Here is a 27,218-nt window from a genome sequence, read left to right as displayed (position 1 = left end):
AAGCTTCCACAGTGATGTCAGGTCTCCAGGTATAGTAATGCAGCAAAAGAATAGAAGGCTGATGACAAAGCTAGATTTGTTTAATACACCACAGTTTTTTCATCCATCAGCAGTTGAGGTTTGTAAAAGCCTCTAACAGCATAATGATATGGATCATACAAGTCACAATAAGTAAAAAAGAATAGAAAATATAAAGCTTGTGCTAAGACTAAAACTCTTCCTTAAATATACAGCAGTTTTCTTCATTACTAGCAGTTGAGTTTTCTAAAAGCTTCCAACAGCATAATTACATGGATCATACTAGTCGAAAGAAATAAAAATTCAAAATTAGGATGGTCATAGGAATCGCCACCCAAAAGTTCGTGGGTCTCAGGCATCATCCCCCAAGTCGTAAGCTGCCTAATTCAATTAATTTGTAAGGTTAGCAGTAGCTTTGGGCTGATAATAATAAAAATATGCCAAAACTACATACTAATGGAATAATAATCAGCTTGCTGCCACTGCATCTGTTGTTGGACTGGTGTCCATAAGCTGGCGAAGTTTCCCATTGGACTTGTCACTTTTCTCATCATCTTGCTTTTCACTTAGACTGCTCGAGCTTTGTTTGTCTATCATTGACAAGAAATTCTCAACGACAACAGATGGGGCACTATCAGTTTCCATTTTATCAGGAGATGATTCTTCTGCATGGACCGATCGCGCATTCAGTTTCTCCTGTACATAAAGATACATAAAACCAATTGGTTGATTCACTCCAGAAGGATATATCCATAGTTTATATTATTTCTAAATTTCACACTGCATATATCCTCAAGCACAGTGGTCAAGTCATTATGCACCATTTTACTGCTTTAAGTGTGCAATTATCTTCATTGTAGTGATTACTGGCAGAACCAATCATATAGGTCTGCAATCCATCAATAAAAGCCTGGCAACAATAGAATAAACTACTAGCTGAATATAGATGTACCAATAAAGCAGCATTCTCGAGTCTCAGTGTCTCCGAGCTTTCAGTTACTTGACTAATTTTAGATATGAGAGTCCTGTTCTCAGCACTCAAAGCCTCAACTTTTTTAGCAAGTTCTTCATTTTCTGCCTGAAATGCAAATTACTGAAATTTCAGTGACAAAAGAGGAAGATTACAGAAAAATAAGAAGACAAGACACATCAAATATGGGTAAAAAATTCCATCCTAGAATACCTGTTTTCTCAACCTTGACCTTCTAGCAGATTCTCTGTTGGACTGTTTCCTCCTCTCCCGTTTCAGTGACCGCTCATCCTGAAGAAAATCAAATTTAGTTAAGAAAGAAGATATATCAGGAAAAATCAGCCAGATACTCAAAGAAGCAAGGCATCGACCTAATGACATATAGCAGTGAATTGTTTGACAATAGATGCTGCTACATCCCAAAGCATACTTTATCCAGCTCATAAATCTATGATATTAACTTGGAGAAGTGACATGCTCTGCAATTTATATTTGTAAAGTCAAAGAAGGTATCATATCCATGACATTCTAGACCCATGATATGGTGATACTATACTTTTAGAGACCCACAAACCAACCACAAAGGCATCCAAGTCAGCTTTAATGTGGAGACAATCAGTTGGGAAACATCACCACGGCTATGGGGTTGAGGCAGGGGGTTATTTCGGTGATGATCTATACCATAACTATATGAAAGGGACAATGGGCTGCCAGCCAAATTTGGATCACAAATGTGAGAAACAGAAACCTACTGCTGCCTGTTACAGGTAAAAAGGACATACCCAGTGTACGAGGCTTCCGCCAGCGCGGGATATGGGGAGGGTCAATGTATACAGCCTTACATTTAAATATTTAAAGAAACTGTCACCTTTAAATATTTAAAGATGGTCAATGAGGCTGCCTATTATAGGTCTAAGATATAAAAGCAGATGTTAAACAAAATAGTCAAGAAAAGAAGAACAATATCTTTGCATCAGTAATTGTCATGGTTAAATAATTTGTATTGGCAACTGGTTATTAGCAACTTTTTCAATGAAAAGCAAAAGACAGGAGATAGGAGACAAAACATCTTCAGAGTTCACATGCCTGCGTCCAGAGTTCAGAAGGCACACTATTACAACCAGGCACTAAAGCAATTGTTGGCGGGCGGCCAGGGGTGTCAATAGTTTTCACTGACATCATCTGTGCTTGACAAGGTGAAGGTACATTAATGACTGGATTTCCTGCAATTTTTGCATGTGCCACAGTAACCCCTGAAGACAATTTTGAGGATGAACTTCTTTCCCCACCCTGAGCAGGATCAGAATTTGACTCGACCTTTCTATCATCTGCAAAGATTCACAAAGACCACTTCATAATGTCTGCTATGTGATTTCACGATAAAGAATAGTGATTTGTAACATATAATAGGCCTTAACAGTGAAAAAGAACTACAAAGTTTTCAATTTGTCTGATCATTGACAATCCAACCACAATTCACAGACTTGGTACTCTAACCAATTAATCATAAATTTATTAAATATGTTCCAAAGAAATACTATTTGTACGAATAGGAAATCAAATGGGTTCAGGCAGACTGGATGGAGTTGTTTAATTTTATTCTAGAGATAGATTATGCTATATGGTAAACTTGTATAGCAATACCTGAGGATTGTATATCTTCAGAACTGCGCTTTCTTTGATCCTTGGATCCCTAATGCAGGACAGGTATTCCAATTAAAAGTGGTTCGGTGTAAACCAAAGAAATTGATGAAGAAATACTTTTGAAAGCAACAATAAAGGGGAAAAAATTATTCAAGGGCATTACTCCTGCTGAATTACTTCCATCGCTTCCATTACTTGAGCCAGCTGCACTATTATACCCACTGTACATATAACAATGGATATAAACAGACCTTTGTAACAATAAATATAATAATAGAAATTTATTGAATGAAATGAGACTTGGACTGAATTTAACAAGGCATGTGTAATATTTGCAATTATTTATAAACAGACCTTTGTGACAGCTCATTCCCATAAGCACCTGCTGCATTGTTTGTACTTCTACTGTCCACTGATACAGTAAGCCCATCAAATCGTTTAAGCTTAGTCATCACCCCCTTATCTCGGCTCCCTGATGCTTTGTCAGGCATTTCTATGCTCAAAGGGGTGGCCATCTGCAGAACAGTGTTAAATGTGTGAACAGAAGCTGATCCAGAAGAGCAGGCCAAGAATTAAGCTACCACATGAGCTCTCACGTGACCATGAGAAGCAAAAAAAATACAAGCAAACAGTGTTTACCACTACTGCTTTGGTTGCTGCAGAAGATGGTGCAAGCCCTGGATAATGTCCATGAGTACCCTGCACACAATATCCGTAGTCGAGAACAATCATCAACTAAAAGAGAACTATCCATCATCTGCCTTATTAACACATTAAATTTAATATAACCTGACAAAATTGGAAACAAATAAGACATACAGCACCACTATCAACTTACAGGAGGCAAAGAGGAGTGAGGATAAACTCCATGTGGATACATTCCGGCATACGGTGACCCAAAATGAGGAATGAAGGGCTGAATCCAAAGGAAAAAGTAGAATAAATGAACAAACTCGATAATAAAACAATTATTTATCATAATCCAACAATCAAGTTACAATATAATTGTATCCTACAACATATTTGCAAATTTGTACTCTATATTACAAACTCCAATACATTTCTGATTCTTATTCTGCACATGTTTACTATTAGCAAATTTTAGATTCACAGAACAACAATTGAGATTATGAAAAGTACACAGATGTAGAATATATTTTTCATTTATCTATGTTCACATTATAAATTTTAGACCACAAGTATGCATCAGAATCTGAAGTGCTTGGCATGTTGCACCTTAAAGTATGGAACATCGGTGTACAACACAGCAAACCTTGCAAAACTTTTTGGAATACTTGTTTCAGAGCAAGCAATTCACAAGTAGGACTGAATGGCAATTATTTGTAGTTATGATCCTTAAATCGCTTCATTTGCACTCAGATGCCAAACCCAATGAACAACATGAGAAATCAACAAAAAATTTCCAATGATGTCTGAATTACTGAGACCTATATACTTGTTGATGAAATATTCAAGCTAATGAGCGATGACTACTCCCTCTTCTTGTGCCCATTGCCGCTCTTTGTTCCAACTCAAGATCAAACCTGCATCGATTTCTGTTTTTATTTCCGCAGCATTAGTTGACACCTTAAGAACAAAGAAAACAAAAAAATGATTATCTCATCAGTTTACATCATCCTACAGTATTTTATACATGTACTGATCAACCACACACTACCCAGTCTTTGACTATATTATATTATTTGTTCCGTCACAAGACTACTCTAAGACTATAAAGCCACATGAAATCCCATGTTCGAAGCTTTCAACAAATACATGTATGTCTGTGTATTATTGAGCCTAAATCAACAGGTATCGGTCCATAGAAAACACAATCTCTGCTGAGCTAATTGGTACACTTACTACTAATACCAGCAATTATGAACCTTTATTAAACAACATGTCACAATGTTCTCCTAACTTCATATAAAAGTCTTCCTTTAACAGATCCGTCAGTCAATTTTAACATAAAGTTCAAAGGTGAGTACAATGTCAGTAACTGCAAGTCTGCAACAACATGTTCCACATACAAAACTATTAAATTCAAACAAGAAAATAATTTCCATAAACAAAAACAGAATTTCAAGTACCTGAGGGGCCCACATGTATGGATGAGGTGCATGACCAGGCACCACAGAAGTACCAAAATAAGGAGGGGGCATCACTCCAGGACCATAATATGCCTGAAAAGGGAAGAGTTGGGCTTTTCATATAATGGCTGTATACACTGCCCAGAGTCATACAAATAAAAATTAGAAGTGATCGACCTGCATAGCTGCCCAGTCAGGGTATGGATGAACTGCAGGCTGCTCCTGCAACTGGAAAGAATGGATGCAGTGAGAAATGTAAAGATCGAAAATGACTAAGAAGTACAACTGGTAACAAAAGCAAAGATATTAATGCTTAATAAGATGATACCTAAACAAGACATGATATAACACATGCAAAATGGGCACTCATACATTTGATTGTTATTAGTAGATTAGCTACATCAAAACTGTTACATTGATGCGTATGTGAATCAACCAACTAAATATATACAATCCAGTATACAGAAATTGATGTCATACAAAGTTGATTTACAATGTCGGCTCACCTGGACAGGTGAATACGGTTTCTCAGACTTTGAAGGTGTTGTAGTCTCATTATTTCCCATTAATCACTCTCTACAGAACCTGAACAAATTATATTCAACAGTTACTTGCCAAGGAAGTATTTTTTCAGATGACTTTGCTCGATGAAACAAAGTACCTGTAAAACAATTATTCTGTTTTCACTGAGTGCCCATCTTAAAATAATAGTTGACTTTACACAGACATGATTAATCATTTAGAACTCACTTAAATGAATAACAACAGAAATTTTCCAAGAAAGATCATCAAATACACCAGACCTTTAGCAGTAGCAAAAAACTAAACAAGTGCATCTTAGTAGCTTTTTGTTAGCTCCATCAATTGAAATTGATGATATTACAACACTAGAATGAAAATTTAAAGAATGTTGGGAAAAGGGAAATTATACAGCAATACAAGATTTATGTGTTCTAGCAAACAGTCCAGGTGAAAAGGTGAAGATGATTGAGATAGCTCAAAAAACATGGATGCCTAAAAAAACGAAAAAGCCAGAAAACCAAACAAAACAAATGTCTACTTCACAGCAATCTCTCTTTAAAAGCCCCAATATACCCGAAATGGCAATGAAATGCACTAATAATAATTTATCAAAAACATGCACATGGACACCCAGACTATGCTTTTGCATGGAATTGTAGTATTGTACAGAAATATATTCCGCTCCATCAGGTTAAGGCTGATAGACAAACCCCTTTTTTTGGTTTCTTGATATATAGTCTTTCTCCATTCAACACCTTCCTTTCTTTTCTTTTTCTTTATTATTTTTTCCCGATAACACACCTTTGTTGACATGGCACTGTAGCCAACAGATGGCATGGGGTCTCCCACAACAGTATGATAATAGCATCTAACCATGGTTATATTTGAAGCTTTATGATTTCAAGCATATAGCACATATATGGTGATGTGCCAAAGATACCGCAGTCACATATAAAGTAGCCAAACTACCATGTGTCCAATGAATAAGCACTTTAATGATTTAATAAAACAAAACATACTTGCAATTTAATTATTATCTTGTGTATCTCCACATGTATAAAATGCATTACAAAGTTGTAGTTCCTAGAAACGTCTAAAGATTGATGTGCATCTTTATACACATTTAACATATTTATTCTCACAGCTTATTGCATCAACCCAGACAAGGGGGAAGCTTGGTTAGTAGGGAACTGTTCCCGCTGCAGTTTAACAACAATGACATCAATGAACTATAAAACTGCAGCATTACTGACGGCCATCACGACCCTTATATCTCAAAAGTCAAATTTTTTTCTTTCAAAACTATTGATTTGATAATCAGGTAAGCCATTTTGCAGGTTATAGAAACCAGCCAGTATTCTATTGCCAAAGAAGACAAAAAACTAATAACACAAAACCCTTGGTAGAAGAAGTAACAAAGGGCCCTACCAATCACCAGCCAAAGAAAAAACAAACCTGGATATGTTTCAAGCACTTTCTATATCCAATTCTATTCATGAGAACAAGTGAGATCAAAATCAGATCCACGTTTATGTTCACCGCCTGAGATGTTGCTTCAAAAAATTAACCGGAAAAGAAGTTTTTTCCCCCTCTTGCCAGATCATTCATCCACCTACTATCAAACCAGTCTTCCCTTGGCTTACCCCATCTTCAGATCTAATCTGCTGGTTTCTTCAATTTACATCCCTGATCTCCCTCTCAGGCACACGAACACCCACACAACAAACCGTAGTTGCAACAAAATTTCTCAAAGCGAAAAAGCGACCAAGATTCAATTTTTATGCCAGGAGAAGAGCGAAAACGTCGAACCCTAGCGAAAATAAAAAGAATCAAGAAGCAAACCTTCCACAACAGAGGACTAATGTCGGGATGAAATAAAATCGTATAAGAATTCCCAGAATTACCACACCGAATCGGTCCACGATTTCACATACCTACAATCTCCGAACGAAATCCTCCGCAAAGCCACTAATTGCGTAAAACGCGACTCTTTTTGGCTTGGGAAAACCAAGAGTCTACTCAAGAAAGAGATGGAACGGCTCCACGGGAACTGGAGAGACTGGCCGAACTGAAAGGAGGAGGACCGTCCTCTCGAAGAGGAAGCCAACTACTGTTCTTCCTTCGTAAATCCACCGAAGAGGAGGATGAGCGCATCCCACAGCCGAGGGAAGTGGAAAGAGGGGGCGAGAGAGGGAGGACGAGAAGGAGTCCACGTCATCGTAAACGTGTCCGTATGAGCTGTATGAGATACGCTGTATTCGTCCACCCTATCGGAACACACAAGGTAGACACGAACTTTCATCTAGTCCTGTGGGTCCCGCAGAAACGGCGCTTCTTGATTGGTTAGTTCAAGACGAGGCTTTCTCTCGGGGTATGATTAGGGAGAGGAAAGGAGGTACTGGTGGTAGTTGTGTTGGCCGTCGGTGCTGGCCCGCCAGGGTATGTTCCTGAGTCGAACTCCGCCGTACACGTGTCTTTCTGTTGGACCGGTCGACCATGTGACATCTCACCAGCTCCGCACTCACGCTCGCGTCACGTGGACACGAACGTGGCACTCGTGACGTCTTGTCGAAAATACCTTTCTACCCGTTTTCTCCACCTAAAATCTTACCTGCTTTCCAATTGGACACGGTGAAAATATAAATGAATATTTTAATTTAATAATATTTAAAACCGAAGGTTTACGTGTTCCTTTCTTCCCCACCGCAAGCTGAGAGAGCGTTGGATCAGTGTGTTTCGACCGAGCAAAGAAACACAGAAACAGCCTCTCCCATTGGTAGATAATAGTGGCCCCACTGAATCAGTTACTTGTGGGGCTACGGGTAACGGAAAGAGACGTTTGTGAGCACATCTTATCAACCAACTGGACTACTAACGCCAAACTCATCAGAGACGAGGTCGTCAAGATACGTCGCCATCTTCCCCTTCGCCATTGCTGCTCCTCTCTTCATCGGAGACATCAAAGGCCGGTCCCTGTGACGCATGCGCCTTACCTTCGCCATTGCTGCTCCTCTCTTCATCAGAGACATCCAAGGTGGCTCGGGTTTCCTGGGGTGGACGAGATTGGACTCCAGAAAGACAAGCGAACAGCCAATTCCTGCTCTTCTTCTGAGTTGCCTCCTCCATCATATGGTCTCGGCAACTCATGGACCAGTACTTTGATATGGAGAAGCACACCGCCTCGCTCTGCGCCTTCATCACGCCTCCTCTCTCAGTCGAGTACCGTCGCACGGTCGGCGCCACAACGGCCGCAAGCCCGGCGCTCAACGGGCACTGCGAGCGGCGGCCAGCCGCGGCTGCGGTGGATCCCCACGAACACCTCGGACGCCTCGTCGCGGAGAAACTCGTCGCCGACCACGAACACGAACCGCTCCTCCCATCGCAGGTCGTCGGCGCTGCGCTTGGTCCTGCTGCGGAGCTTGTGATCGGGGTGCACCTCGAGCTCGGCGTACGTCTTCCAGCTCCGATCCGGCGGCTTCAGCCTGTGGCCTGACACGAGGGTGACGTGAAGGATCGGATACTTACACAACACTTGCACCTATTAGTATCACGATATTAATATTATTACATATTATTCCTTTATTTATACTCGATTAGCATCACGATATTTATATTTAAAAATTTTATATTCAGTTTTTTATAATTTTAAAAATAAAATAAAAATTTATATTAACATCTAACATGTCAAAAACATAATGGATGAGATGCTGAAATTATCTTCTTGTTTATTATTTTCGTATCGATCCAATATATAACGTTACGTGTTATATTTTTCATCGATACAGTTGATGATATTGGGATAAATAATTTTTTTTATTTTTAGAATTATAGAAATTTCAATGTAATTTTTTTTAGTAAAAAACTATAATATCAATATAGTCCAAGTATATGGATAATCAACCCTTTCAAGCGTCATGGAAAGCTTTCTAATGTATTTTGCTTCGCAACATCATTTCTCTCTCTCATGTATGCTTATATATATATATATATATATATATATATATATACTAGAGGAGTTTTAATCTGACATTTTTATCTTATCTGTATAGTGATCTTTGCAAATGCATAGAGAATGACACAAGAACGCATTTTTATTTTCTATGATATCAAACTGATATCAAAATTACTTTCACTCATTTTTTAATTCATTTGATACAATTTCTCTATGATGATTATTAGTTTTAATTCTTTTAATGTCAAAAGTGCCTATCATCTATTGAAAAGGGAGGATCAGTATAACAAAGCCGATTAGCTTGGATGGAAGGCTCTTAATGCCTATCCTAAAACGAAAATGTTCCTTTCTAAACTACTATAGAATATATTTTCTACCTCTATTTATCTCTCAAAAATCTATGCCAACATTTTTATGACTCACCTAAGCACATATATTCTTCGAACATATACGACGTTCCTAAAACTCAATTTTAAATAGATTTATCATTCCTTGACACTTGGTATTAAGGCTTTTGGTTGCAAGAAAAATTCAGAGGAATTATTTCCCCTATCTTCCAACATCAGCTTTAATCCTTCACTAGATTTCGATTTTATCGACTATGATAGTGCCTTTCTACCTGATTCGGGTTTTGAAGTCACCCATCTTCACCGATCCGAACTCAACTATTTCTACCTTCACATCCAATCGAACGTAGTCAAACCATTTCTTTTCTTCTTCTTCTCACCTACTTTGGTCAAATTCTCAATTAACATCGCACATGTCGTGACGACAACTCAAATCATATCCTTCCACCGTGACATATTATTTATTTATTTATATATATATATATTGTGTATATTGCGTTGCTATGTTAGTGATGATTGATTTGTTATAAACGTTGTAACGCTACAAGAACAGACTGAGTCAACGATATGCAGAGAGGAGAGAAACCGTCAAAAACAACTGATGACGTAACAAAGAGTTACAAACATTGTAGCGAAGAATGATATATACTCCGTTATGTGCCTAACTTGAACCATCAACGTGGCAGCGTTGCCGTCTCCGAACGGCCATTACCGGTCGTCAACTCCGGCTTTCTCGCGATGGCTTCGTTGACCACTTCGCTCTGTTATTAGAGACCGAAAGAGAGAGAGAGAGAGAGGGAACCAAAGTGAACCGAGCCAATGGGGAACCACACCTCCCGCCGCGGCCACGCCGACGACAGCCAGGAGGCCGGCTCGCGGAGGCACCGGTTCCGCTCGCACTTCCGCGGAGGCAGCAGCGGTGGCGGCGGTGGCGTCGGCCGGGTCCTCCGTCGCCCCATGGAGGACGTTCACGCCACGTACTCCTTCGGTCGCGAGCTCGGCCGCGGCCAGTTCGGCGTCACCCACCTCATCACGAACAGGGCCAGCGGTGAGGTCCTCGCCTGCAAGTCCATCGCCACCCGCAAGCTGACGAACCGGGACGACCTCGAGGACGTCCGCCGCGAGGTGCAGATCATGCACCACCTCACCGGCCACCGCAACATCGTCGAGCTCAGGGGTGCGTTCGAGGACCGACGGTCGGTGAACCTGGTGATGGAGCTGTGCGAGGGCGGCGAGCTCTTCGACCGCATCATCTCCCGGGGGCACTACTCCGAGCGGGCAGCCGCCGCCCTGTGCCGGGAGATCGTGAACGTTGTCCACTGCTGCCACTCCATGGGGGTGATGCATCGCGATCTCAAGCCCGAGAACTTCCTCTTCTTGAACAAAAGGGAGGATTCGCCGCTCAAAGCCACCGATTTTGGCCTCTCCACCTTCTTCAAGCACGGTAATACAGAAAAGCCCTCAGTCTCTTCATGTTCCTGAAGTGATCTTGTTTTATTGATAGGATTAATCATCATCAAAATAAGAAACATGATTACTGCATCTATTAAATATTACATGGAAGCAAAAATATCTGATTTTGATCTTGGTAATTTTCTTATGTATAAATCTGTTCTTGTTCTTCTTGGTTTGAAGTGTTCCACAAAAAGGCCATTTTTATCCATATAACTCAATAGACACAAATATTACAATGTGGAGTCAGGGAGAAAGCCACATGACACGATGTATCCCCGACCATATAATCTGCGTTCACCATGGCCATTGGGGAAGGTTTGTAGCAATTTGAGACATGATAAGATCTCCAACTAGATGTTGCATGAAGAGGAAGGGATACTCGGAGATCCTATTTGATTCATTCTCTCTAAGATGTGCTAACAGAAAAAGAATGAAATGCCTCCGCAGGAGATGTATTCAGGGATGTTCTTGGTAGTGCATATTATATTGCTCCTGAAGTGCTGCGACGGAATTATGGGCCAGAGGCTGACATTTGGAGTGCTGGAGTAATCGTGTACATCCTTCTTGCTGGTGTTCCTCCTTTTTGGGCAGGTGAGGAGTTATCAAACTTGAATTGAATTCAAAATCATTGTCTAGATTATGGAGAATTCAGCTGAAGTTGCTACTTTCATCTCTCCAGAGAACGACGAGGGCATCTTTGCTGCCATATTACATGGACATATTGATTTCTCAGCTGATCCCTGGCCAACTATATCATCTGGTGCTAAAGATCTGGTGAAGAAGATGCTAAGAACCAATCCGAAAGAACGACTCACGGCAGCTGAAATCCTCAGTAAGATTTATAAATTTCAGCTGTTTTACATGATGAGATTCAAGGCACAAAATCTTATCTGAATCCAAATCTTATCTTATATTGTACATATTAATATTTTTTCGGATGATCTTGAAAAGCTTCAGTGCCATTCTGTTCTGCTCTCTGCATGCATTTACATGAATTTCTCTGATGCCAAATGTCTCTTTCATGAGATGCTCTGCAACTTCTTACTTACGAGAATTTAACAATTTTAACACTTCTCCTGCTCCAAAAAATACAATTCTGGAAAACTTTTAGATCACTCATGAAGAACATCAATCCTCTCAGTTTGACCATGAATGACGTTACTGCAGAACATCCATGGATAAGAGAAGATGGGGAGGCTCCTGATAAGCCACTTGATCTTGCGGTTTTGACTAGAATGAAGCAGTTTAGGGCCATGAACAAACTAAAAAAAGTAGCCTTGAAGGTAGTTATAGTTCATTTGATTCAATTTACCCATCTTTCATCTGTTCAGTGTCCATTCTAAATTTTTACCTCATACATTTTGTGTTCAGGTGATAGCAGAAAGCTTGTCAGAGGAAGAAATTATGGGCTTGAAAGAAATGTTCAAATCAATGGACACTGATAATAGCGGTACACTGACTGTTGAAGAACTAAAGGCTGGTCTTCCCAAATTGGGCAATCTGGGTATCAAGATTTCTGAATCTGAAGTTAAGCAGCTGATTGAGGCGGTATGGTTCTTTTCCTCATCTTTCAGCATCCTTTAGCCATTCTTCTTTCATCAGCTTTCCAAAATACTTTCTCGGAAATGGACCTAAATACTCATTCTGATACGCATATTTTGTAAACATAAACAAGAAATTTCAAACAACTTAGTTCATTCAATGGAAGCTATGTGAATTAGTAGAGTGACAAGAAGCTTGGTAGACCGAATGGAATTATATGTCAACCATAGCACTGATTATTTTCCAACAAAAAAAGGTGTTTACACACATGAGGTTCCCATGTGCGATTCTAGGATCAAAATATGCATCCTCATTATTACACAGACTAATTGTTTCTATATCTCGAGTTTTAATTACTCATGTCATAGCGGGAGCAATCTTAGAAAGTAACCATATTTTTGAGAAATAGGATTCCATAAATCTTGTAAACCCTGGAGTTCTTTCTTTAAAGGAAACAAGAGCTATTATCACATTTAAAGAGATAAAAAAGTTAATGGTTTTCTGAATCAACTCCCACATAGTAATGTTGAAGGCTAATCCACTAATTCTTTCTTTTTCTAATCCACTAACCTTTATTTTTCGTTCATCATTTTGATCTAATGTCCAATGCATTAAAAAAATCATGTCCACTAACTCTCTTACTTCAATCAATTCAACATAAATACAAAAATCTTTCTGCTTAATTTTAAGTCCATCCTCACTTCTTTAAGGGCCCTGACTGCTTATTCATTGCTATATCATAACTAAAAAAGTAATTGTAATTTCTTTAATGTACTACTTAATCTTACCTTGTTTTCCTACTTTCATCATTCATTCTCGAACGTACATTTCTTGTTTCAAGCTTATTTACTATGACTGTGTACTCTGTCTCAAGTCTGTGCAATATTGCTGAGACAACTACCCGCCTTCATTTGCTGTGAGTTTTTAAGCTTTAAGGAATGAATTCCACACACCGATCTCCAACAGGGATTGTCTACGTTCTATCAAGTGCCGTAGACAAATATATATGTATAAATATTAGTTTCAGCTTTCACCTTCAGGTATCTTTAAGTTTAAGAGACTTGTTTTTGCACCAAGGATGTGACCAACTGAACATACATTTCAGCTATTTCTCAAATTGTCTCCCATCATCCTTTTTCCACTATTGGCTCTGTCAAGGGACAATCATCCCTTTATCTAGGAGTCGTGATGTCCTTTGATCACCCACATCTTCTTGGTTACCTGCAAGTCAATCCTTCCAGCGTCCACTGAAATTTCATTTCCTAATCTATCATATTTGTTTTGGTTTAGACCTTTATTTTCTATAGCATATAGTATTGATTTAGCTAAATATTTGTTTAAGTATATTAATCATTTATAATATACTAATTACACATCCTAGACATGTCTTAAATCAAATTGAACCTATATGAAAATGTAAAAAAATATAAACAGTAACACTTTTGCTGAAAAGTTTGTCATTCTCTGAGGCATTGCCGCTGAGAAGGTAAAGTTCACAAGGATCTAACTTGTGTGAGCTGTATTTGATGAAAATGAAAACAAAGTGACAATGTCAAGGAAATGTATAGCTATGCTGAAATCTGGATATTGCTCCTATTCTACTTGCAGTAATTAATTTCCACCAATGTGCTTACAGGCTGATGTGGATGGAAATGGGAGCATTGACTATCTGGAATTTATAACAGCTACTATGCATATGAACAAAATGGAAAAAGAAGATCACCTATTCAAGGCGTTCGAGTATTTTGATAAGGACAAGAGCGGGTAACTTCTTGTTTTCATGTTTTAAAGTCACATTTTGCTAAAAATATAAACTTGATAGCTAAATATTTTCTATTTTTTAACTTTATCTAGATACATCACAATTGAGGAATTGGAGCAAGCTCTCACGAAATACAACATGGGTGATCAACAAACAATCAAAGAGATAATTGCTGAAGTTGATATCAATAATGTAAGTCTCTATGCTCTCATTAAAAACTAGTAAAGTTCAAATTTACATATGACATGTTATAGGGTATCTTTATGCATTTGATGTAGTCCAGTTTGTTTCAAGGATTTGTTATTATCGTTCTTTTAGTTGAGAGCTATGATAATGGAATGCGCTGATACTTACGGGCTGGAAACAAGTACTTTACTTCTAGTGGAAGTAGTGTCTATTTAGAATCTTAGGACATGATCATATATATTCGTCAGGGACTAGAATGAACAATTATGATTGTTGATGTTTGATAGACACTGGAAGCCTGTTACACTTCATTTGTTAGTTTCACCTATTGCACAAACAAAATTATGAATTATAAGTGGGATACACAAGGAAATATTGGAAAACTCTCGTTTTGTGAGGGCAATTTGGCAAAATATTCACATGTTGGTTGGTTCAACATAGATAGTAAGATGACTATTAAATTTAAATTGTTATCGGATATGCATATACAATAGAGTTACAGGAATCCACCTTCCCCACTTTGGGATTTGATATATAAAGTACATGGATTCAATGATGAAAAAATATTTTGTGTACCGATATCAGACAAAATTAATTTGAATTTCTTATATTGATGAAAACATATACTAATCTAGTTTCCATATTGCAATTAAACTTCTCATTCCAACCAGCTCAAATATTTTTTTTTGGTTCACAAACCAAAAGTGCAAAGTGGTCAATTCACTTTTGGTTTTAGTCAGTTCCTTTGTATGTGATTTTGATCCTAAACCAAATGCCACCTTGCCAGAATCACAGTGCCATCGATGCTTTTATTAGGATTGCAACCAAAGAAGAGTTGGATGCTGCTGAAGATGTGCCAAATGGCTACTCCTCCTGTACTTGTCACCTAAAACTAATTGATTCATGACAAGTGATCTCATAGAGCCCCTAAAGCTAAATGCATGTAAATCTAAACTCTAAAGTAACCTTTGAAGCCACAAGAAAAAAATATTTCTGCTAACATATATCTTAAGCTACTCAGAACCTGTAGTAGGACTAGTAGGACCAAAAACGTTCATACTTCTTAGGGTTTCTAATTTCCTTGAACAGCAGAGTCCAGATATTGCAAGATATTAGGAAATATATAACGTAATAAACAAATAAAATACAAAAAAGTAGACCAAACAGATCTAAAAGCAAAATAACCTAAACTATGTGATAAATATTAGAAAGGGACCTTTTTCTTGTCATGTCAGATCTCTGACTATTTGTATCAAAATCTAATGATTTTGACAAAACATATTTTACAAAATACACATCCTATTTTGACACTTATCCCAATCTCTTTGTGGTCTAGTAACAGTTGTCACAATTGAAAAATACTGCCAGACCAAATCCCTGATGCATTTAGTTGGATAGTGCTTGCATGGAACAACAACTTAGGGTGCTTTAGGACCCAAAACTTAGCTTCTTAATACATTTGACCAAAAATAATTTGTGGAACATCCACAAATGTGGAGAGTACATATTCTGACATGCAAAATTGGATTAGCAGGTATCTCATCACCGATCTCTTATTTTAATTTTGTGGAAATACTAGTTTAGAATGTGAATTTGGTTTCTTGTATAGTGCATCATTTGCATTTCTACTGTTATAAATTTCAATCTGTGAACTGGTGGCGTAGTATGAGCTAAGTATCATGCAATGTCCAAAAAAACAAGGAAGCAGTTTAAAATTTATGTGTAGCTGGAGCTTCGACCTTCTAATTCTGTAACATGCTCTGTTGCGGTAAGAGTAGAACTCTTCAAAAGTTTGTGAGGTGAGATACATAGTCACATGCTACAATTTATCACTGACCACAACAAATTTAATTGTTTGCTGATTGCCTCCTATACATAGTTGACTGGAGGGCCAGATACTGAGATTGGTCATGGAAAAATGAGAAAAAATATTTAGAAAAGGAGACACGTCAAGCATAGTTTAATGACGAATATTTTGGTTTCAGCAAAATCATTTGTATCAGACACCCTTCACCCATGTAATCACTTTGTACAAATGTTTCAGGATGGTAGAATCAATTATGAGGAGTTCGTCGCAATGATGAGAAATGACAGCTCGGAGGCCATCCACAAGCGTAAATAGAAGTTATCCTCCATTGGGGTTAATTAAACCACTACTGTCATGATAAGGAAAGATGGTTTCAGAGGCAATGTCTTCCGTTTTGTATGACCAGAAAACAAAATGATGTCCTGTATATCTAATACTGATGTGTTGTAGATCTAAATTCTATACTGCAACTCAAGCTCTTTTATCTCTTTCCTTCATTTTTTACTTGGCTCTGTTTGAGTCAGTTTTTTGTTCTTTGAGAGTAAGATTATATTTGTCTAAAATCACCCTCAAATTCTTTGGATTGAAATGCCATTTTGGTTTCAGCAATGTCATAAGAACCAAGAACTGAAGATCTTGAGATCATTAGATACAAATGTTTTAAATCTTGTTCCTCTCATTATGTAGTGGTTTTTGACTTGGACAAAGCACTCTGTTCCTTGAGTTTTGACTTTGGTTTCAGGTCTCACTGTGAGTTTCATGTCCTTAGGTCAAGTAAGATGAGATTTGGAACCAAAACTTAAAATGACTTATTTCTTACCTATGTTTCATGTCACTAGATGCTTTTCTGATGCATGTATTTCTAAACCGACAAATATACTAAAAACCAATTGATTTCTGTGCATTTATTTGGTTTTTGTTGGCATTTTTTTTTTCATAGTCTCAGGATTATTATTTGTTTTTCCCATTTCATGTTTTTTTTTTGCTTTATCCAACAGGGAACAAAGATAATACAAAATTACCTTTTAAAATAATGAGTGATTGAGATTAATATCCCTTCAAATATGAATTTTTTAAAAAATAACACCTACAATTATAGGAAAATAAAAAAGCTCCAATACCATGCCAAACAAAAACCCCTGAATGCTTTCTAAAAAACATTTAATATCTAAAAATTGATTTATGATATAATGGCATTAAGATTTCAATTCACATTAGTACCTTATTGCAATTGGATGGCTACTCTTAATGCTCTAGTTCTCTCCTTATTGTATGGTCTTTTTTTTTGCTCCAACTCTTTGATTCTTTCCCAATATTTGATACAATCCTTAGAAATAAGAAAAGAGAAAAGCTAGAGTGTCATAAAGGATAAGTGTGACTAAGAGAAACCCAAAAGAAAATAAAAACATAATAATTGATATGAATAATAAGGATAGTTCAAACATTTAAATTATCTTTTTTATATGAGTTAGCTCAAATTAATTATTGATAACCACTATGAGTAGTAGATAATGAAAAACTTGAAACGATCTATATGCCTATAGATCCATGAAATACGATCCGGTTTGAATTAGTTCATATCGATTGGTATTTATAGCTTTAGATATAAAATGATATGCCAACCGTCATTTTTTTTTAATTTTTTAATTATTATTATTATTTAAAAATATCGATGCATAGGGATTTCATATGATCTTTTTTTATTTTATTCTTTTAATTATTATTAGTTAAAAATATCGATGATTTGTTTTCACACCATATGATGATAATACTTTTAATTATTTCATATGACCTTGTGATGCTCGTTCTTTTCCTCTTCTCCACACTCTCTTCTTCTTCTTCTTCGTCCTCTTCTACTACTAGAATTATAATTCTTTGCATATTAAATTTTGAAGGGATATATTTTTTAAACAATAAATATATAAAACTAAAAAAATAATTTGGAGGGCATTAATGTAAATAGGCACTATTTTTTAAAGGAGTCACATTTTATAATTTTTCATTTAACTGAGTTTAAATAAATCGACAGTTCTAATTCCTTAAAATTAGGAACCGAAACGAAATCGACAAACGTCATCCCAATATTATTATTATTATTATTATTTTAATTAAAAAAATTATAATACAAAAATTTTAAATTTATTTTTGATTAATAAAAATAAATTTAAAATTACGGAACTGATTATTCAATTTGGAACTAGAAATTATCGATTTTGATTTTCTAAACCTAAAAACCTAAGAACCGGAATCGAACCGGGTTCGATTCGATTTGGAAGTAGTAAACCGTGCGGGACAGTTCGGTTCCGATTTTGACCCCGTTTCGATTCGAACCTAACTGTGGTTAGGTGTATACAAAACACACCATTCTTTTTTATGATTCGTTGCCTTTTTTTTCCCGTTCGAAATCGGGTGGCGAGTCGGTCGGTGGTGGACGGACGGAGGGATGGGGAGAGCAACGGTGAGAGAGCGATACGAGAAATTAGGGCTGGTCGAGGCCCTCTCGCGTGCCCACGATTACCCGTCGGCGTGCCACGAGCTGGGCCTCATCCTGCGCCTCGCCTACGCGGATCTCCCCAAGAACCTCCAATCCGTCGTCTTCCAGGAAACCCTCTCCGCCTTCCGCCTCCTTCCCGAGTGAGAATCTGTGATCTAGGTCTCGCGCATGCAGTACAAAATTCGTTGATCTTAAAGTTCAATATGTGCCGTCAAAGGTTTTCGAGAAACCTCGGAAAGGAAGCATTAATTTTGAGTGGGTTATTGGTAACTTGTAGATGTAATTACAGAAATTGTATTCGACAAGATCGATACACAAAATGTTTGCTTTGGGAGAGTTACCATTGATGGTGACCGTAAAACTAAGAGATGGAATAGTTAAGAAATTGGTTGCTAATTTTCAAGTCAAAATTGGGTGCGGGAAAAATCTGTAGGGTTCTGGATTATTCTTTGTGCATGTAGCTTCAGCAATTAGATGTTTACGTTTGTGAATGATTACACTTTCTCGAAAATTTATGTCTCCATTTGATGATTTTAGACATTCTTGTTTAGTAAGCAGTTCTTTTGATAAAAAAAACTGGAGTTTATCTAGAATTACGGACATGGATCATTATTTAATTTGAATATTCATCAGAGAAGTGAGTCTGTTGCTCAAATTTGAAATTAATTTTAATAGCTGATTTTCCATTGTGATAGAGAAGATTATAAGCAATGAGTGATTATGCTTGTTGACTTTTATGAGGCTTCTCAGCTGGAGGTTTTAGTGATATTGATCAAAGAGAATTGAGATTCACAAAGGGCACAGTCACCTAAGTGATTCTCAAAAAGATACTGAATTGAGTTGGTGTGGAAAAGATGCTTGCTAACCAAAAATTGTTCTCTAGAATATCATCCAGTTTGCTATTCTTGGCCAAAATCAACCTTTACATGCTTGGCTAATGTCATTGAACAAATTGAACTTAAAAGAAATCATTTGGGAACACAAAGGATTTGCTTTTTATTCCATGAGACCAATTCGACAGCCAATAACTTATATATTGCAGTCAGTGTCATAGGACAGAGTTGATATGTGTCTGTGATACCTTAGAAACATAGGCCACTCAGTTCAAAAAATTTCTTTATTTACTATGTTATTCTATAGAGATTATTTCTATGATATTGACATTGTGGGAACTGCTCCTTAAGACATCTTCATCTCAGGATATTTTGGCTGTTTTGGTGCTTTATTAAGGGGCATTATGATAAAACTTGATTTATGATTTTGATTATAAGATGAAAAGTCTGCAAAGTTATATATTTCATGTTTATGTCGGCATGGAAAAATGCATAGTAGTTTTATTCCTACAATCAGTTGTTCTGGAAATATGGAACTTTCAACTGGTTTGTTATCAGTCTGAAGAACTTAATTATAGAAGGTGTTTAGGTAAAAAAACCTGTGCTAAACATTTTGATGTTTGTATTAATTTTATGAAGAGACTAGCATGTGACATAATGGCTCCAGAGGCCCTATTATCGTATATACTGTTCATTCTAATCCATCTTTGTCTAAGCATTTTCATCTTGCTTTGTTGGTAAACACTTATAGGTTTTGTCCATTCAAGAAACAAAAAAGGTATTTCATCTGTACTAATTAACAAAAATTGCTGTTCCAAAAGCAAAGGAGAAGTCTTTTCTCAGAAGGAAAATAATAATTTCATGGTTCTAAACTTTTGTGTTTTGATAACTAGATTTGCAAAGCTATTTTTTATATGTCATCCATATCTTAGCAGAGATCATATTTGCTCAGTGATTTTTGTGTGATTTTATTTATGCACTTGAACATTTATGTGTGATTGGCCAAATTGAACAGAGTGCAAACAGGGCATGGGTTATCTTCAGCCAACGTTCTTCTCCAAGCAGCAGAAGTTGCATTGCCCAAGCAAAAAAAGGCACTAGCTGTTTCAGAGTTCAAGCATGCTGCTGTTGCACATAAAAGGCGCTCCAGAGCTCACCATGATGGAGGTAATAGTGACTTAATGGATGGTTAAAAATTTCATGAACGCCAATTGGTTAAATTATTTTTAGCTTGTCATGTATAGAATACTTACATATGATCATTGATCTGTATGTTGCATGAGAAATGTAGTGAAAATTTTAAAATATTGCAAATTACATTTTATCATTGCTATAGGTAATATTTGACTATCATGTTTAAGGAAACTTATTAGACATGCTTTGTGGAAGAGCTCTTGATGTCACGAAATTGGCATCGTTCTTTGGAATTGAAGTGCAGAATCATTCTGGACATCCTACTTAAATTGTTGGCATTCGAGTCCTAAGACTGGATACTGCAAGATTTATGAACAGCAAAGTTTAGCAATTAGTTTGGTCTTGTACTTGTCTGATTTGATAAAATATGTGTTTAAATTAGGCATATCTAGATTTCTTTGCATCTAATGAATTTTTTTTATCATCTTCACTGTATGTTAGTTTTAGGTCTTCTGGCAATGTGGAGAGATTGATCTTGAAGCATCTTATTGGTACTAGGCTATTAGTTGTACCCTTTTGTCACATTATGGATTAAGATCAAATGGACATGGGAAGTCAGAACTGTCTGGTCCATGAGCATTAGCTTTCTTACATGTAGATGGTTCAAAATCGAAGTCAACAGTTTAATATCATTTATTTTAGAATCTAAATCATTTTGTGTGGTTAAGCTTAACACACACACATATATGTTCACTTGTAAAGATGCATTGAAGTGTGATTTTTGAAGGATGTGTCTTGTCTAGTGCCAGTATACCTATATTTAGTTTATTGAGGAATTACTGGGGTGATTAGGACACAGTATTGAGTCCAAGAAAGAGAAATCAAATGTGTCTGGTTTTGTTCTAGCTGTTGAAGGAAAGTTGCAAATGTTATGACAAAGTACTGACTATTAGCCTTATTGAAAACTATTTATTCATGTCAGTCATGGATGCTTTAAAATGCTTGTTGTGTTTGTATCAGACTGTTTCTGGAAATATCTTAGGATGTGCATTATTTACACTCATTTATACATGTCAACTATTCTGTGACCCTGATGCATACCATGTGCTAAAGTATATGTGCTAGTAGATCAATAGCACATATGCAGCTTGGGGCCCATAAATTGTTAATTATATTTTAAGGAAGGAAACTCATAGGTGTTAATTCTCTTTTTCCTTGTGAAAATCTAAGCTAAGCTGGTGGCAGTTTTTTTAATAGACGCTCAGGCGAGGCGAGGTGAGGCTTGAGTGCCTCACACAATGTCTGAGCGACTCGCTTCACTAAAGTGTCACCTGGGCGCTCGCTTGAGCCCAGGCGTCGGGTGCCTCCAGCGAGCGCTTGAATGAATGTGAGCTCTAGTTCGATTGAACATGTAACTTCGTTCAATCAAACCAACGAAACCCATCACTAAACCCCAACCACAAACCCTATGTCGTCGCCCGACCCACCTCTAGTTCGCCATCGCTACCTTCGTTCACAGCTCCCTCCATCGTTGATGGACAGGTCTGAAGCTTCCTTCGTCGCCGTTGCGCAGCTCCCTCCACTATAGCTGCTTTTGTGTGCAGCTCCCTCCACCGACGATGGATAGGTTCGAAGCTTCCTCCGCCCCCATCGTCGTCGTCTGCAACTTTTGTCATTGCCACTGCAGTCTGAAGCTTTCTTCTCCACCATTGCCTTCGTACGCAGCTCCCTTCGCCTCCGAGGGACATGTGTGAAGCTTCCTCCGTCATCGACGGACACATCCTAGGCATCCTTCGCCACCGATGCCATCTGTAGGAAGCTGCAAACTTGCCCCCGATGGGCAAGTTGATTCTATCTAACATTATGATTTTTATAACTTCACTAGTTAAAAAAAATCAACAACATACCAATTTGATAAAATTTAAATTAGTTGACCTTGCACAATAGGTCCCTCTAATATATAATAGATTTAAATTAACTTCCATAAGAAATATTGGATGAGATTTTATTTTGTAATTATATTTATCAATTGTAATATATTTTTTATATTTTAATATTCTAAAGTGCTTCGCTTCGCTCAGGCGGATGCTTAATGCTTTGGGTGTTTTGGGACTTTGGTGCCTTTTGGCACCTAGCGCTTTTAAAAACACTGGGTGATGCGTAAGCTACGAGGAGCTATGGATAGACCTTCTCTGGAACTACTTATTGTCAATAATAATGTTCTCTTAGTGGGATCCTAACCTATGTGCTTGATTTATGTCATTTGTATTCATGCATCTTGTCTGCTGCTTATTTTAGTACTGGATCATTTACTGTCAATTAATAACATCTTTGACATTTTATTCAAACTTGAGGAATTTGCCTTTGGTCAGGGAAATGACCCATATTCTGCAGTTCCTTATGTAAACCTGTGTGGGATATAAAATTTGGTGGCATATGTTGAAAATATGTTCCGCTTATTTACTATTTTTATACATTTGGAAGCTGGGTCTTTTATCCTTCCAACCCCCATAATGAAAAAGAAAGGATTTTACTAGTGTGCTTCATGTGATCAACTGACCTTTTGGACTATACTTTCCTTCTTAACAGGTTCTGTCGTCTTACCTTATGATCTTCTTGTTCACATCTTCAGTTTTCTGGATTTGCGGTCTCTAGCATCTGTTGGTTTAGTATGCTGGTATTCTTTTTCCTTGCCACTTATCTACCCAAACAAATTGCCATAATCAGAGAGTTAACATTAGGTTTTATTTCTCTTAGAAGGGCATGGAACACAGCTGCAATTGATAACGGGTTATGGCAGATGCTGTACAGCAACCTATTTGGTAATTATAGCACCTGCACAAGTAAAGAGCAGGACCACAAACTAGTACCTGATGGGAAAGATGTGGTTTTTCATGGAGGCATGGGAGTGGATCCAACAATCAATATTAACTGGAAGGAGGCAGTTAGAAGAAAATGTGAAGGTAATGGATCTCACGTATTTATAATTTTCTTATGATGTGACTTAATTGCTAGCTTATTCTTGAATACTTGAACAATCACTTTTTACACGTTTCGAGGGAATCATGATATAAATGTGATCTGAATTTCTAAGCTTGTGCAGGCATCAGTCACAGGGTCTTGTGGTGCTTCATGTTTAAGTAAATTATCATTGTTTGTACTCAGGTGGTTCTGTTCTCATGTCTATGAATCATGCAAATTGGTTTTCCTTCTATTTCATGTGGCTTTTAGTTTTGGGCGGTATACTGACGTCTGATGCTTGGTTAAGGGCAATCCGATCTCAGTTACTGTTCCTAATTGAATCCAAAAGGTGAAACCTTGCGAGACACATTTCTGTGATGGGAGGATCATGGTTTCCTAAGCCCTGTGTATCAAACCAGATCCAATTGACTAGAAGTTTTCTAAATGATTGGAATACTGCCCTTCTAGATTTTGATTCCGTTGCTTGAATAATGTACCAAATGCATGAAAGAAACTAATTCTGATTCCATTTACAATCTGGTTCTACTTTGATCACTTATAACTGATGGCATACCAAAGGCATTAACTTCTATATTAGCCCTCTGTTCAAACTTAAAGTTGAAACAGAAAATATATTTTTTCAAGATTTTAGTTGTTGATCAATTAAATCCATGTAACTGTTCATGTCTTTTTATTTAATGGTTGTAGCCGCAATGCCTATGAACAAAATTCTAGTAGACAAAAGTTACACTTAACAACTTGTCAGAGAAAAAGAATTTTAAGTAATGATCGATCAACCTTTCTGGCTCCAACGAAGAACAGCAGCACCACTATAATCGTTGACTTTTGCTATTACATTATTGGCAGTCACAGCTAATGAGTGTCACCAGCAACTTACAATGTGACTTGATACAAGGCTTTTCGTCACTATAAACATTCGAAACTTGGTTGTGATTTTTGTTGTTCCTTGCTTTCGTTCATTTTTGCCATCCCTCGTGGTATTCTCCTGATAGTTTTGTCTTATATTATCATCTTAATATATCTTACAGTTGCTTAAACTTTCTTTACTTTGCTCCGTATGATTTTAATGTAGGAATGTGAAACCTGCAATAAGATCCACGCTTTTGATTTTATCAAGTGCTTTTTAGAAATATCAGCTCCCAATTTTAGTTATTTACTCCAAGTTAAATTCTGTACAGTGGATTCTCTTTTATTATGACTCAGATTATTGAAACATTTATCTGAACAAGCTTTTAGCAGTATAATATGATAGCTGTGGCCATACCTTTTTTTTCATTAACTTCTATGTGAGCTTTCTTTTTCAGCTTCTATGTTATTGTGGATTGTCAATAAAATAGATTGTAATACAATAGAATGCGGCAGAGTTATTGACTAGCTGTGCTCATGAATGCTAATATATTATGTTATGTTGGTAATCAAATTTTTGTTGGAAAAGTTAGACGTATCACATGTAATAATTTTTCACTATACAGTTTGAATATTACTATTTATACTTTCTTTATATTTACTAAACTCTTACTACAGGTGTCTCATCTTGGAAGTTTTTACCAAATCGTGTAGTATGTGGACATTGTCAATCAATAATTTGGTCCAGTGGGATCACATGTCGTACTTCGCATGAGTGTTCAAAGATAGGGAATCAGAAGCTAAACATAAGGCCTATATCACCTTGTAAGGTAAGTGTCTGCTTTTTACCATCTCAACTCTGAAGTCCTTTGCAATGTTTTGGTGAAGTGTATCTTCTTTTTCTCATTTTATGTACTTCATTGTCTTTTGGGCAGTCATGTTTCTAATGTAATAATATAGCCAAATACATTCAAAAAGCTTAATTTTGTTTGATAAGTGTAATTAGTGAAGGAAAAGAAACTTCCTGTCATGCTTTTTTTAGCACATCTTGATTGTTCCTTAATTTCATAGTATAAAAAAAATCTGTTTTGAGTACCATTCTTTAGGCTGTTTGACTATGTCAAGGTTGTATGATGTCAGACGTTTCTGTAGGTGTAGTACAGATTTCAGGATAAACACGACTCATAGCTTTATATGTGGGAGCATCATTAGTTCTCCTAACTAGCTGGATGCCAAAACTCGGACCGGAGTATGCTGCCACACAGAATGATAGCTGTTTCGGTTTAGTAACTTAATCAGGTTTAGCTTTTCCCTGTAGTAGGAAACGAAGGATAATATTAATGTCTTTCCGAGATAGTATGTTATCGTATCAATTTCATGGCATACTTTTTCTCCGTCACCTACCTACCAACGCATACAATGGTGCACACACCCCCCCCCCCCAATCAAACACTATACACATGGAACCAACTGGATACAAACTTTTAAGTCTTGATTTCATGTATGAACTTTTGCATCATAATCTTGTAAATGCAAAGTTGCTTGCAGATCAATTGTGTAGCTTCAATCTGCTCGACCTCTTTATGTCAGGTTGTGGAGTACCTGCTGGGTGAGATCGAGTTAGCAGTGATGTCTTCCGATACGGATGACAGCGACTCTGATGGACCCTCGCCGAGCACACAGCATCTTCCCAGATTATGGGCATACCCAAAGCTTTCTAGTACCAGCTAACACCACCTTTCCATATTACTTGCTCCAAGTAATTTATGAAATTGCAAGGATTAGAAATTTATGAAAATAATTTTTATGGTGTTTGCTGAGTAAATATCGATGTAATTGCCAGGATGATATGTTGCTTATTCCATCAGAATCCTCCTTTCATGTACAGTAAGCGACTGGACATTGTGCGATACATATTAGCATGTCCCAACGGAGCCATATGTTATATATAGATATCTGGCAAATGCTAGATCGTTCCTTTCGTATTCTTTTCTTCATTGTATACTCATATATTTTGATCTTAAGGTCTTGTACTGATATGGAAATGAGTTAGGAACAGCATCATCACCCTGGCCGGAGGGTGGTGGCGAGGCTGGAGGTCTCTATCGTTGGTGACCTCGCCATCTTGTATTACCTCCATCCTTTTCCTCCTCTTGCTTGTTGTTTGCTGGATTAAATGGGTCAATGCTGTGTGTATGTGATTCTGTTCTTTGATTCGTGGTGTGTGATATGTGAACTCAAAGCCAACACACCGAGAAGAATGAATGGGTATGAATTTTTCTATCAGAAGTATCTCATCAATTGACGTTCGATTCAAATCCATTATCGTGTATTTTTCCTGTGCATGCCACAGACAATAGGGTGGATCGATAACTTTGTATTTCAACTAAAATTAGATCACTGTATTTAAGAGTGGAAAGATTTTTATTTAGAGGTAAAGGAGATTTTGATTGAACTATAAATACTTTATATATCGCAATGTTTCTATATGACGTGATGTTGAAGAAGTATACTTTGTTTATAAAGAGACTAAGTAGAAAATAATATATTATTCATGTTATTAAAATTAGGAAGATACATAATGTTTTCACAAAGTGAAATGTTTAGATTTCTTTCCTTAAATGGTAAGCAAAA

The 27,218-nt window shown here is 37.2% G+C and overlaps 3 protein-coding genes across 9 annotated transcripts; 2 read left to right on the top strand and 1 right to left on the bottom strand.

Annotated features, from left to right (window-relative positions):
- Positions 1–59: 59 nt before the first annotated feature.
- LOC135581934 (G-box-binding factor 3-like) lies at positions 60–7,463 on the bottom strand. 7 transcript variants are annotated; one of them, XM_065176037.1, is made up of 14 exons: positions 7,179–7,446; positions 5,229–5,307; positions 4,900–4,950; positions 4,723–4,815; positions 3,471–3,548; positions 3,272–3,331; positions 2,987–3,147; positions 2,796–2,853; positions 2,633–2,681; positions 2,075–2,316; positions 1,202–1,279; positions 971–1,096; positions 473–714; positions 60–399 (listed from the first exon to the last, which is right to left on the bottom strand). In XM_065176037.1, exons 2-13 carry the CDS (start codon positions 5,286–5,288, stop codon positions 487–489), a joined length of 1,284 nt encoding a protein of 427 aa, XP_065032109.1. In that variant the 5' UTR covers positions 5,289–5,307; positions 7,179–7,446; the 3' UTR covers positions 60–399; positions 473–486. The 7 variants fall into 7 exon arrangements, with proteins under 7 accessions (XP_065032109.1, XP_065032107.1, XP_065032103.1 ...); XM_065176035.1 differs by having other exon boundaries at positions 60–714; positions 5,229–5,383; positions 7,179–7,463; XM_065176031.1 differs by having other exon boundaries at positions 60–714; positions 7,179–7,463.
- A 2,823-nt stretch (positions 7,464–10,286) lies between these two features.
- LOC135657835 (calcium-dependent protein kinase 15-like) lies at positions 10,287–16,904 on the top strand. The gene is made up of 8 exons (XM_065176027.1): positions 10,287–10,987; positions 11,446–11,589; positions 11,678–11,830; positions 12,166–12,281; positions 12,370–12,546; positions 14,177–14,304; positions 14,395–14,494; positions 16,533–16,904. The coding sequence occupies exons 1-8, from the start codon at positions 10,363–10,365 to the stop codon at positions 16,608–16,610; spliced, it is 1,521 nt and encodes a 506-aa protein (XP_065032099.1). The 5' UTR covers positions 10,287–10,362; the 3' UTR covers positions 16,611–16,904.
- A 1,782-nt stretch (positions 16,905–18,686) lies between these two features.
- On the top strand, positions 18,687–26,567 carry LOC103973197 (F-box protein At5g52880). Its single transcript, XM_009387730.3, has 6 exons — positions 18,687–18,929; positions 20,638–20,789; positions 23,346–23,433; positions 23,517–23,719; positions 25,263–25,414; positions 26,175–26,567. Exons 1-6 carry the CDS (start codon positions 18,739–18,741, stop codon positions 26,313–26,315), a joined length of 927 nt encoding a protein of 308 aa, XP_009386005.2. The 5' UTR covers positions 18,687–18,738; the 3' UTR covers positions 26,316–26,567.
- The last annotated feature ends 651 nt before the right edge of the window (positions 26,568–27,218 follow it).

This window comes from Musa acuminata, chromosome BXJ1-4, assembly GCF_036884655.1.
Source record: "Musa acuminata AAA Group cultivar baxijiao chromosome BXJ1-4, Cavendish_Baxijiao_AAA, whole genome shotgun sequence".
NCBI classification, from domain to species: Eukaryota; Viridiplantae; Streptophyta; class Magnoliopsida; order Zingiberales; family Musaceae; genus Musa; species Musa acuminata.
The sequence above is the reverse complement of the archived record's forward strand: the minus strand, read 5'-3'. Positions and strand labels throughout refer to the sequence as shown.